General features: G+C 39.2%; 1 protein-coding gene across 2 annotated transcripts in view; it reads right to left on the reverse strand.

Moving 5' to 3' along the window:
• LOC125039395 (hexosaminidase D-like) overlaps positions 1-12500 on the reverse strand; it is a 13204-nt gene that overhangs the window by 424 nt on the left and 280 nt on the right. The window contains exons 1-2 of one of the 2 annotated variants that reach the window (XM_047633251.1): positions 12476-12500; positions 1-5315 (exon numbers count right to left, since the gene is read on the reverse strand). The exon at positions 1-5315 is cut by the window's left edge and continues 424 nt beyond it; the exon at positions 12476-12500 is cut by the window's right edge and continues 280 nt beyond it. In XM_047633251.1, the coding sequence (XP_047489207.1) occupies positions 3100-5232 (2133 nt within the window). In that variant the 5' untranslated portion in view covers positions 5233-5315; positions 12476-12500 and the 3' untranslated portion in view covers positions 1-3099. Of the gene's footprint in view, positions 5316-10197; positions 12389-12475 lie in introns of those variants that run through there. The other variant, XM_047633250.1, reaches the window with a different exon arrangement.

The following is a 12500-nucleotide window of genomic DNA, read 5'->3' on the forward strand; positions in this document are numbered from 1 at the left end:
CAACACTAACAAATACAATTATTTTCATTCTTTAATAAAATGAAGTCATTTTATTCTAGGTTTTCCCATACCCTTCAAAGGACATGTAAAATGGACATGATAATCCTTCCCATGAAAGAGACAGACAGTTGATAGATAGCCAAGATGTAAAACTTTTTTCTTTTTTGTCCTTTATAATCTTTGTTCACTGTTTATCTTCAATATATGCCATGAAAGTATATGTTACAAACTGTTACATTGCAGGTTGTTTACAGAACTGAAACTGACTCTCCACCATAAATATAAGCATAACCATAGTTTAAATCAGAAGAAGAAAAAAAAAAATGCTTGTAATTACTGTGAATTTATTTGCATTACCAACTAAGTGCATGATCAAATCTGCCTTCCAGAGAGAGCAGCATACAAATCCCTAAACATATGAAATCAAAGTGATGGTCTACGCATTCTCAATACTTGAATACCTTTTACTGTAAATCTCTACAGAAAACACTGCCCTAAATCATCATCATACGTTTTCTCATTCTACTTCTCTCTTGAGCTTTAAGCCCAAAACATTTATGGCGGCTGAAAAAGAGAGAGAGAAAAATAACAAAACAGTAAAAACAAAATGTTACTATAGTTCTCTATGCTGCGTAACAGCTGTGTGAAAAAGGACCAAGATATTCATAGAATATCTACAAGATATTCACAAATCTCTTATAGTTTTACCATAAATTAAGATACAGAAATTACTAGATTATTCTCTTAATTTCAAAATTCTAATACACACATATCACAAGCAATCAATAAAACATGGGATTACAGAACACACAACTTTCCAAAATTTCCTGACCAGCTTCTTCTTCAGTAGTTTTTACAAACGGTCTTACATACATTAAAAGTGATACACGGCACCTCTAGAGTAATATAATAAAGCCGGCCTAGAAATTATGCAGTTATTTCCCTTGCAGTCTCGGCTACACTGTAATTTGTGGATTCTTGCACGAGACTGGACTTTCCTGTTTGTCAGTATATGATAAACCAAGTAATACATAGGTGAAGAACACCCAGGTTTTGTTACATCTGATACACTACTACCAGAGAGAATTCACTGTTAGTTAACACATGGACTCTAATTCTGTCAAGTTTACAGAGTTGCTGAATAAACCCAGTGTTTAAGTCTGACAGAGTTCGAATACCAGAGAACAGTTGTTTTGAAACATTATCAGTCATCAACTCTTGTGATATAAAGCATTGTAAAATATAATAAGAAAATGCATGACAGTTTTAAAAGGTGAAGAATGTCCTTAATTTTTTTTTCTTGATATAAAGATTATTAGAGTAAAGGTAATGGAAACTACAAATCCTATTGTTGCAGTATAACAGGAAATTTCTTTTTATATAAGGGAAAGGAGTGCCAGTGATAAAGAATGACAACTTGCAGTAAGAGCAAACTTCTTCATAAATATATCATTGTTGGTGGTTATAGCTAGAAAAAAAAAGTTTTTAGTCAGAAAAGCTCGGCAAAAATATGTTAGCAAAGAAAGATTTTCAATGGTTCAAAATACTGAGAAGAAAAGTCTATACGATGGGTAATGATCACAGGATAAATTATTTTCTTTTTCTAATACAACATAGTCATGTGAAGTATGGGATACGTTAATTCAGTTCAAAGCCAGTCATACATCCTGATACAGGATAATCAACTGTCATCAAATGCATCTGTGAGGTATTTACATGTCATTTTGTTGATACCATCCTCTCTCTCTCTCTAAAAGAAAAATAAAAAAATTAAAAACAAGTCAATTACAAAGGATGTTACTCACAACTTTAACATTATCAATTTTTTTTGTTCACTATGGTCATGGGGTCAAATAAAATAATCTATTGAGGGAAAAAAAAGGTTTTGTCATGTAGAATGACACCAGGAATGATTGCTATGACGATTGTATTTCGTCTGGTAGTTGAAGGATGATTGCCACATTTGAGCAAATGTCTACACAATCAGGGACAGATCCTGGGTCACAAAAGATTCAGTCAGCTCTAACCATGATCCAAGTATGTATATAGCCTGTTCATATATCTTGTATTAATCACATGTTCACTGAATTGTTCCAACGACATTCAACTCTCGCTTGGAAACAATGGCTAGAGGGGTAAGTTAATTAAGTATTGAAATTACAATGCATTATACAACCTTTCATTATAAAAATATAATTAAATCCTCTTGTGAGAATATCTAAGGCTACAGTTCTCTTCACTTAACTTATACATTCCAAGATTCTCTACACTTCTACCTGAGGCCACATGCTCTACTGCACAACATTTACTTTAGCCCAGGATCCATCCCCAATACTGCCCAATTAGAACTTTATCTAAGAGCTATTACCCTTATAAACATGTTCAGTCAAAGTACTGTCAAGGTGTAGGAACTAACTGTAGAATATGGTAAGGAGTAAGTCGGAAATTGGAAGGTAGATCTTGGTAAGCAACCTTCACAAAGACTTCATAATTCAGATTAGCTGGCAGCACTTGGTTCAGTGACTTTTACAAAGATTCCTCTCCAGATTACTTCTTAAGCAATTTCAACTGATAAATCTTTCATTAACAAGTAATCCAGAGCCATAAATCATAGTGAAAGCCTTTCCAGAATGCCTCCAGACCAATGTGAAGCCAGAAACTTTGTAAGAAACCCATCCAATGTTTTTCCTTAAATAGTGCAAGATTACAGAAAGGTTTAGACTGAAGTTCTGTATTATTCAAAAAGGACTAAGTAACTGCATCTTTTTTCTGACAATTAGAGTGACAGAGGCAATGATCATATCTCTGAACAAAATTATTATTTTTTTCCTGGATGATGACTAATTTGTCTACAAGGGTGACAGCACATTTCTTCATTCCATAAGAATTACTATATTATGACTTAGTTATGAACACACATTCTCAATATGCTGATTCACTTTCTTTTAAAAATACTCATAATGACATGTTTCACCTAATATTTAAAATAAATACATAAATTTCACAACTTGATTTCCACCAAACAAAGAACATCCTAGTCCTCCACTATGAAGGATATGGCTCTCTTAGCCATGTGAATGCTGCTAACTTGCTATGCATTCATGTTCCTCCTCCTCCAGTGTCTGTATCCAGTGCATTATCAGAAATACTGCTAGGTTGAGAGACTCCATATGCGGCAAGCTCTGGAAGGAGGGGCAGGGGTCTGGCTGGCCAGTATCGCACGGCCTTCATGCTCTCTGCTTCACGTTGCAGTTTGTGGAGACTGTGCAGAAGGGGCCATACACGTTCCTCCAGCCACTCACCAACTGTCCAGTCATCAAACCACTCAGATAAAGCTTCTCGAGCTGTCTTCATGAGGAGAGTTACAGCATGGACTCTTGCCGGGAGTTCCTCCAGGTCTTCGTCCACTCGCATTGGAGAGGAGAAGTTGTGTCGCCGGTTGTAATCTGTGATCCATCCACGACTCTTGGTTACTCGCTCAATATAGGCATCAACATCACGTTTGGTAGCATCTAAACGGGCTGTAACCTTGAACACCTGTGCACCAGGGAAGAAGCACCAGGAAAACTTGTCCCAGAGATATGGGTCAGCATCAAGGTTCAGCCAAGACTGGTATTTTGGAGTCTGCATGCAGTTTAGGGCCTGATACAATTGTCCCTGAACAGAAGCATTGAAGAAACCATGGGATGTTGCAATCAGATTCACTGAGAGTGATGGCAGGGCAGCAGGAAGCAGTTCACAAAGTACAGCAAAATGATCATATCGCTGCCACCCGGTCAGGACTATTCCACGGAAACCACCTGTGAATTTTCGGTCTTCAGTGGCCATTACATCAAGCCAATTGAGATTGTTATCCAAGTGTCTCCTTACATTTGGTACTGTTAGCTGTTCACCAAAAGCACCTTTAAAAGCTGATGCTGCCCAAACACGAGGGAAAATCTGACCATATTTGCTCCACACTGAAGGCTGGACAAACCTGTAAACATCTTCTGCATAGACCCAAACCATTGGTTCAACAAGATCTCCTAGGTGCACCTCCTGCATAGCTGACTCTGAAACATGACGTAACATATCGTCCCAAACAAGAGGAACAGCTCCATACTTATTTCGGACATATTTTGCAACAGCCTCAGTGTGCTGCAAAAATAAGGTTTCACGTAACACGAGTCGGCATCTCTCACATTCCCCCATCTGGAACACTTCATCACAGCCAATATGCAAGAAACGAGCACCAGAGTGCAGGGCCATAACCTGGTCTATCATGGATCGCACCAACCACATTGATTCATTGAGTGATGGACAAAGGGCTTGGGGCAGCTCAGGAACTTCTCGTAGATGAGAAAACTTTTCGTGCTTCAAAGCAAATTCCAGATGGCCAAAGGTCTGGACAAGTGGAATCACTTCTAATCCATGATTTCGACAAGCTGCGACCAGGTTAGCAATCTGTTTTCTTGAATAATGGTTCTTTGCTGCAATCGTAGCAAGACGACCTTTCCAGGGGAACATATCTTCATACTCCAGAAGAACTGCAGTAGCTCCTTGCCCAGCCAGCCATGGGATCAGCTGCAAAAGAGCCGACATCTTTGGTGGTGCTCCTTTCAAGTCAAAATGCACTACACGGTGTGCTGGTATATAATTAGGCCTGTCTGTACGACCATACACAGGTTCGCCATAGGGATTGTAACGGTACTGAGCTCCAGCCCAATTCCCATCACCAACACCCAGATCTTGTTGAGGAGGAAGCAGATCTCCTGGGGGATTCACCTGCTGCTGTTCCTGAGCCTTGCGTTCTGCCACTCGTTTCTGCAAAACTTCAACAGCATGCTGATGCTGCTGTTGTGCCGGATCAGGAGGCAAGGCTTCTTCTTGAATGACATTTTCATTTTGGCTGTTCCAGTCGTCATGTTGACGGCCATTCTGGTTATCCTGATCATCATGTCTTCTCTGCCAATCGCCGTGTTGCTGGGTATCACTCCCTGTTACAAACTTTACATGCTGAATATGTCCACCCTCGGACTGCTGTTGTCCATGGCCATCTCTCTCATGGGAGGAGTAAAGTGTATTCAGGGCTCTGTGTCTGGGTGCAGCTGGCTGATCGAGCGAGTCCCCAGGCGCATACTGGAGATACACAATGCCTACAGTAACCAACACACAAGCTGCCCAAACAACTTGCCGCCTTGATCGCCAAGCACCTACACCGGCTCGCCCAAACCAAGCCCGAATGACTTCCATTTTGGACCTAATGAACGGAGATGTTGAAGACCTCTTTGGCTGGTGGTCGCCTCCTGACAGCGTCCAGTGCTGGGCCTCAGATCCTGCAAAGGCAAGATAATGTTAAAGTAACAATAAATACTATCAAAAAGGTCATTCAAATGAAAGTACACATGGGAAATAGGAAATGGGAAAATTGTATATTAAAATGGAATTGAAGTTTATCGAAAAAAATATGTATTAATCAAAATAATCTCAATAGTCAGGTAATCCACATTGCATATAACGAACACGCTTATATCTAAAAGTGCAGACTGTGTAACACGAAAATAAATTAATCAAAAACATGTCAGATACATGTGCTTCAACTAATTCTGTGCAAATTGCTCTTCCAAATCTGAAGAATGACGTGGAAACAAAAGTATAACACATGGTGGACAAAAACACGAACAACAAAATTATATATATATATATATATATATATATATATATATAACTCTAAAGCTCCCAAAGATAACTGCCTGATCCTTTTCAACCACAATCACCTGTCTCGAGCAATTACCGCAAACGTAGCCATTCGTCAACCCTTCAGAAAGTTGCGAAATCAAACACTTTATCGCGCGCTCTCTGGCAGGTCCGGGTTATGCGCAAGCCCGATCCAGGCGCCGTGATGATGAAAGTGAGATGTCATTACCCACACACGTAATTTTGTAATGCCGGGAATTACTGCAGGTGTTACATAAATATACATTTTTTTTTTTTTTTTTTTTTTTTTTTCCCTTTTTACATATGACCAGTTTCAGTCCGATGTTGTCTACGGTCCAAGAAAATGGTGTCTATAGTATCAGAATTAGACTGTAATATTTCTATCGAATGCAAAGCCCAAATGTGAAGCTGTCTTTCAAAATATTAAAAGGGTATAACAGTCGCAGTAAAATATTCATTGAAAAAGATGAGGTGGCTTTTCAAACAGTACAGATAATCACACCATGATTCGCGTACACAAGGCCAATTAAAAAAATTGTTTATCACCTCCACCTAATATTAACTGATTGCTTAAATTCGCTCTCACTCACTCACTCACTCACTCACTCACTCACTCACTCACTCACTCACTCACTCACTCACTCACTCACTCACTCACTCACTCACTCACTCACTCACTCACTCACTTACTTTATAAGTATACATACTTATACATATTTACTCTACGTACGCAATAAGAGTGAACATATATATATGTGTATGTGTATGTGTATGTGTATGTGTATATATATATATGAACATATATATGTGTATGTGTATGTGTATGTGTATATATATATGTGTGTATGTATGTATGTGTATATATAAATATTCCAATGCCGCCGGGGAAAATGAATAAAAAATGGGGAAAATGCTGTGCTCATTTTCTATATTTTTTGTGAATGTCTCTGCTAGTGCTTAGCCACAAATGAGTCAATTAGTAGACCTTGTGACCTTACGTGATTTGAATTGGTGGGAAAAATGTATTTTTTACTAGTGCTATGAATATCGATGGTGTTATTTTTATTCTAAACTTTATAATTACTATAATGTTATAAACATCAGTAACAGCAAAATAAGACAACGTAAAATATTTTCGTAAATTCAAGAAAAGGGTATACGGGCGAGACTGGCAGTACTCCTAACTGGCTCATTGGTGACTTAGTACATGTGTAGCCATCTATGTGAAAAAAAAAAAAACAATCAAATAAGTAACTCACAGTGGGCATAGCAACTCACAGTGGCATAGCAACTCACAGTGGGCATAGCACGTACGTACACGTCATGCCCGTCGACATTGAGTTAAATATATAGATATATATATATATATAGATATATATATAAATATATAAAATATATGTGTGTGTGTGTGTGTGTGTGTGTGTGTGTGTGTGTGTGTGTGTGTGTGTGTGTGTGTGTGTGTGTGTGTGTGTGTGTGTGTGTGCGCGCGCGCTACACCAATGCACGTATTTAAATGCATATCTCACGACATACGATAAAACAATTCTATTTCGTAGCTATGATGATGATGATGATGATGATGATGATGATGATGATGATGATGATGATGATGATGATGATGATGATGATGATGATGATGATGATGATGATGATGATGATGATGATGATGATGATGATGATGATGATGATGATGATGATGATGATGATGATGATGATGATGATGATAATGATAATGATAATGATAATGATAATGATAATGATAATGGTGATGGTGATGATAATGACAAACAATAATAATATCATCACTGCTATAGTTATTATTATTATCATATTCTTTTTATTATATTATCATCACTAATCATCATTATTACAAGCCATCATTATCAATATTCTTACTAACGACTACATTTAGGAAAAAACAATAACTCGTTGCCAATTCCAAATAAATGAAACCACAATTTCACTGCAAAAAAAAAAAAAAAAAAAAAAAAAAAGAATCACTATCATATACAAAAATGTAACAAATGAAAAATCACATATAAATATAAATATAATAAAAATTTATGCTTTAAACTTGTACATCTATTTTCAAATGTTTAATAAACTAACCTGAATACAACTTTTTTTTTTTAAATAATCCGGTCGTGTTACATGTAACGGGGAAGAGGGGGGGGGGGAGGGGGGGTTAGGAGGGTTAGGAGGGTTAGGAGAGAGAAAGGGAATTGAAAAGAGAAAGAAAGTAGAACAGAGAGAGAAAAAGAGAGAGAGAGAGAGAGAGAGAGAGAGAGAGAGAGAGAGAGAGAGAGAGAGAGAGAGAGAGAGAGAGAGAGAGAGGGGGGGGGGGGGGGGGGAGATGTCTATAAATAAATGTATACATATACATACAATTATATATATACATATATGATGATGACTGTTCATAAACACACTCGTTCCCTTGGTAGCCAGACATCCTTCAACTTCCTGGACTACTCACTGGCTTGTTTATGTATATATACATATATACAAATGTATACATGTATATGCATATATACATATATACAAATGCATATATGTATATCCATATATATGCATATACATAAATATATATCCATATATATATATATATATACATATACACACATGTATACACACATATATATACACACATACATATATTTACATATGTGTGTGTGTGTGTGTATGTGTGTGTGTGTATGTGTGTGTGTGTGTCTGTGTGTGTGTGTGTGTCTCTGTGTGTGTGTGTGTGTGTGTGTGTGTGTGTGTGTGTGTGTGTGTGTGTGTGTGTGTGTGTGTGTGTGTCTGTGTGTGTGTGTGTGTGTGTGTGTGTGTGTGTGTGTGTGTGTGTGTGTGTGTGTGTGTGTGTGTGTGTGTGTGTGTGTGTGTGTGTGTGTGTGTATCCGTTTTACACCTTCGCCATCGGTTTTGAAACCCAAATGGATGGCGGCCATTCTGACTCCTTCCCCTTTTCGCCGAGTAATCAAATGCTGCAGATTCCCCCCGTGCTTTGTGCTCCCATGCAAGTGCCGGTCGTCTGCGCTTCCAACCAACCGAAATTCAATCGCTCAAAAATGACGAGGTATATTAATGAAGGCCACACGAAACCACAGCTTTCTCCCGCCACACAAAACCGTAATGAAGGACACCTTTTTATACCACAATTACGGACGGACTGATATATAACAAAGGCAAAGCGCATCCATGCATACAGATAAAATATAGGAAACCAAGCAACGGACTAAACACAATCAAAGCAACTATAACGTAAAAGAAAATATCAAGCTTAGTGCTGGCAAACTCTCTCGAGTGCTTCACAGTCCAAACAATAGTCCTCAGGAGTTGCTACACGAATCTCTTTTATGCTTTCGCCTTTCTTCTCCCAGGCATTGGCTCCTGCAGGCTCCTCGCCGGGGATAATGCTGCTGTTACGGTTAATAGACCACGTGTTCAAGTTTGCCCTGGTTTGTTTACCCCCGAGCAAGCAAGCGAGGCCTCCTTCTCCTCTTCTGCCTCTGTGGGTCTCTCGTTCTCTGTCCCCTCGTCTCTCACGTACTCATCCACACTTACTTACGTCTCACTTACTCGCTTCATTCATACCTTCACTTATTCGCTCACTTGCTCGATCTCTCTTTCACTCACTCACCCAGTATTCTCTCCCCCTCTCTCTCTCTCTTTTCTTCTCTCCCTCTCCCTCTCCCTCTCCCTCTCCCTCTCCCTCTCCCTCTCCCTCTCCCTTCCCTCTCCCTCTCCCTCTCCCTTTCCCTCTCCCTTTCCCTCTTCCTCCCCCTCCCCTCATTCACCCACTCATACAAATGCATGCACGCACACGGAACATCCGGTAGCACTTATTCGTATTCAGAGAGGTATAAAAAGTACATTCATTTGCATCCGCTAACACCTACGATAATAAAGCGCTCATAAACACACTCGTTCCCTTGGTACCCAGACATCCTTCAACTTCCTCGACTACTCACTGGCTTCCACCCAATCACATGCAGGCACACACTCACGCAAGCACTCACCCATGCACTTGCTCGTACACTCACTCACTCACTCACTCACTTCACTCACCTCACTCACTCACTTCACTCACTTCTCACCTCACTCACTCACTTTCTCACCTCACTCACTCACTTTCTCACCTCACTCACTCACTCACTCACTCACTCACTTTCTCACCTCACTCACTCACTCACTCACTCACTTTCTCACCTCACTCACTAACTCACTCACTTCATTCATTCATTCATTCATTCATTCATTCATTCACTCATTCATTCATTCATTCATTCATTCCCTCACTCACCTACACACTCACCCACACCCACAAATACGCACCCAAACACAAAAAAAGTGCGAGAGGATGCTGCCGGGTGACGAGAGAGCACAAACAAGGCCGACGTGAGTGTGAAGACAATAAATAGATAAACAAATAGATAAATCAACTGATAATCAAACCAAAGGCGACTCAAACCAAAAAACAACGTCCGAGGTGCATACGTTGGGAATCGATTGAGGTCCAGAACACAACGGGCCGCCGCGAAGGCACCGTGCGCGCGGCCGGAAACATACGTGAAGATGTTGACACTTAAGAGAGAGCTGTTGGGAAGTAAAGGATAGTCAGTGTTTTTTCTTTTTCTTTTTTTTTTTTTTTTTTTTGGGGGGGGGGGGAGGGGGTGATTGGTTTGTTTTATTTGGTGTTTTGTTTCATTGTTTGTAGCTGTTGGGAAGTAAAGGATGGTCAGTTTTTTTTGCTTTCTTTCTTTTCGTTGTTGTTGTTTGTTTTTTTTGGGTGGGGGGGGATGTTTGGCTTGGTTTGTTTTATTTGGTGTTTTGTTTCATTGTTTGTAGTTGTTGGGAAGTAAAGGATACTCAGTTTCTTTCTCTCATTTTTTTTTTTTTTTTTTTTTTTTTTTTGGTGAGTTTTCATTTTCATTGGTTGCTGTTGTTTTGTTTAATTGCTTGTTTTTTTTTTATGAACATGCATTTGGGAGGACACATTTTGCGAAGATGCTGCCGCTTCAAGACAGGAAGGAAGGAGTAAACATGCGCCAGAGCAAAGGAAACCCAGGGCTAGCTGCAGCGGATCCTTGACTAGAACTGTTTGGAGACAAAATATCTGTAAACAATCAAGTAGTTCACTGAAAACTAACGTCCTAGGGGTTTCAGCTGTGTCAACAAATCACCAACGAGAACAGAAGTCTACAGTTTAAAAATAAGTTTCTGCAATAACAAGGTATGATGAGCATCGCCATGCGCATTACTTAAAAAAAAAATACATCTTTAAAATTAATCATCCTAAAATATGATCATGCAAGCGTCATCAAAAGCTTTAGTCAGCGTGACACTGATTAAGGGAAAGTTGCAACAGTATTGCATACAAGCTTTAACGTAAGGGCTTGCTTTGGGAGCGAAAATAAAATGATTCGGCAAGCTCTGAAGTTTTAGCCCAGCGGTCCCTAGTTCCTGAAGAGGGTACAGCGCTAAAGATACCTTCATTTCTTAAAGTTATTTAATTGCACACTCAATTAAGTCTTTCAACGAAAATGGACTTAAAAAAAAAAAAAAATGTTGTTAGTTATTCAAATCGGTTCGTTGAGTAGACCGACCTTTCAAAAACCTTGGATCCATGGAGAAAATTAATCTAAATAAAAGGGATTCTTGGTAATGAAAAGACCGGCAACTGTTGGCTTACTTTTTACCCGTATCGGGGTCCCATGTATACCATTTCTACTTAATGAAATATCAGGGAAGGGGTATAGGTTACTGCACCTTTTTGTTCCTTTCTTTTTGAATACGTATAAAGGGAGACTGAAAAAGCCCGCCATGAAAATTTAAAGGTTCGATTTTCTCTTGCTTTCAAAGTTGATGACTCATCTTACGAGCGGGAATGTTTATAGTCAGCACATGTTAATTCTGTAGAATAATGAAACAAAAAATGATGCGTTTTTTTCCAAGAATCGAGAAATTACCTAGAAATGATAACGACCATGAACATTTAATGAAAACAAGTGTTTTCTATAATCATATCTATAAATTGTTCTACTTTGATAACACAAGGTTAAGGTTAAAGATATATTTTTTATACTAACACCTGATTACTTAAAGGTTAAGGTTAAAGGTATATAACATAATTATTTGTTTTATATGTTACTTGAAACATTAAACTACCCTCACACAAAATATAAAACGTTGTTGACTAGAACAGGTCCTTATGCAAACATTCCTGACAATAGGCTTAAATCTAACGCTAAACTAGGCCTACAACTTAACATAACCATGACTAGTGACAATACTCAAACCTCCAAGACACTAGCTTATGCGGCCCTTATGCCAGCCCCTTGTTCTAGCCTCTAGTACCAAGTTGCTTGTATCAGCCCTTATTACCAGGTTCCTAGTACTATATTTTAGTACCAGTCCCTAGTAACAGGCCCTTCGTACTAGCCCTTAATACCAGGCCCTAGTACTAGCCTTTAGTATCAGTCCCTAGTAGCAGCCTCTAGTTCGGCTTTAGTACCAGGTCCTTTTTACCTTCCCCTTTTGCCAGGCTTCAGTACCAGCCCTTGATACGAGACTCCTAGTGTCAGTCCCTAGTACCAGGCCCTTAGTACTAGCCCTAAATACCAGGCTCCTAGTATCAGACACCTAGTACTAGGTCCCTTGACTAGCCTTTAGTACCAGTCCCTAGTACCAGCCCTCCCCTTTACCCTCCCTTGCCCCAGGCCCCTAGTACTAGCACAGACTCGCGGGATACTAGGCAGGAACAGCGCAAACTCACCTCTGAAAAGTAGCGATGCGTCCAG

The sequence above is a fragment of the Penaeus chinensis genome, chromosome 27 (assembly GCF_019202785.1).
Source record: "Penaeus chinensis breed Huanghai No. 1 chromosome 27, ASM1920278v2, whole genome shotgun sequence".
NCBI classification, from domain to species: domain Eukaryota; kingdom Metazoa; phylum Arthropoda; class Malacostraca; order Decapoda; family Penaeidae; genus Penaeus; species Penaeus chinensis.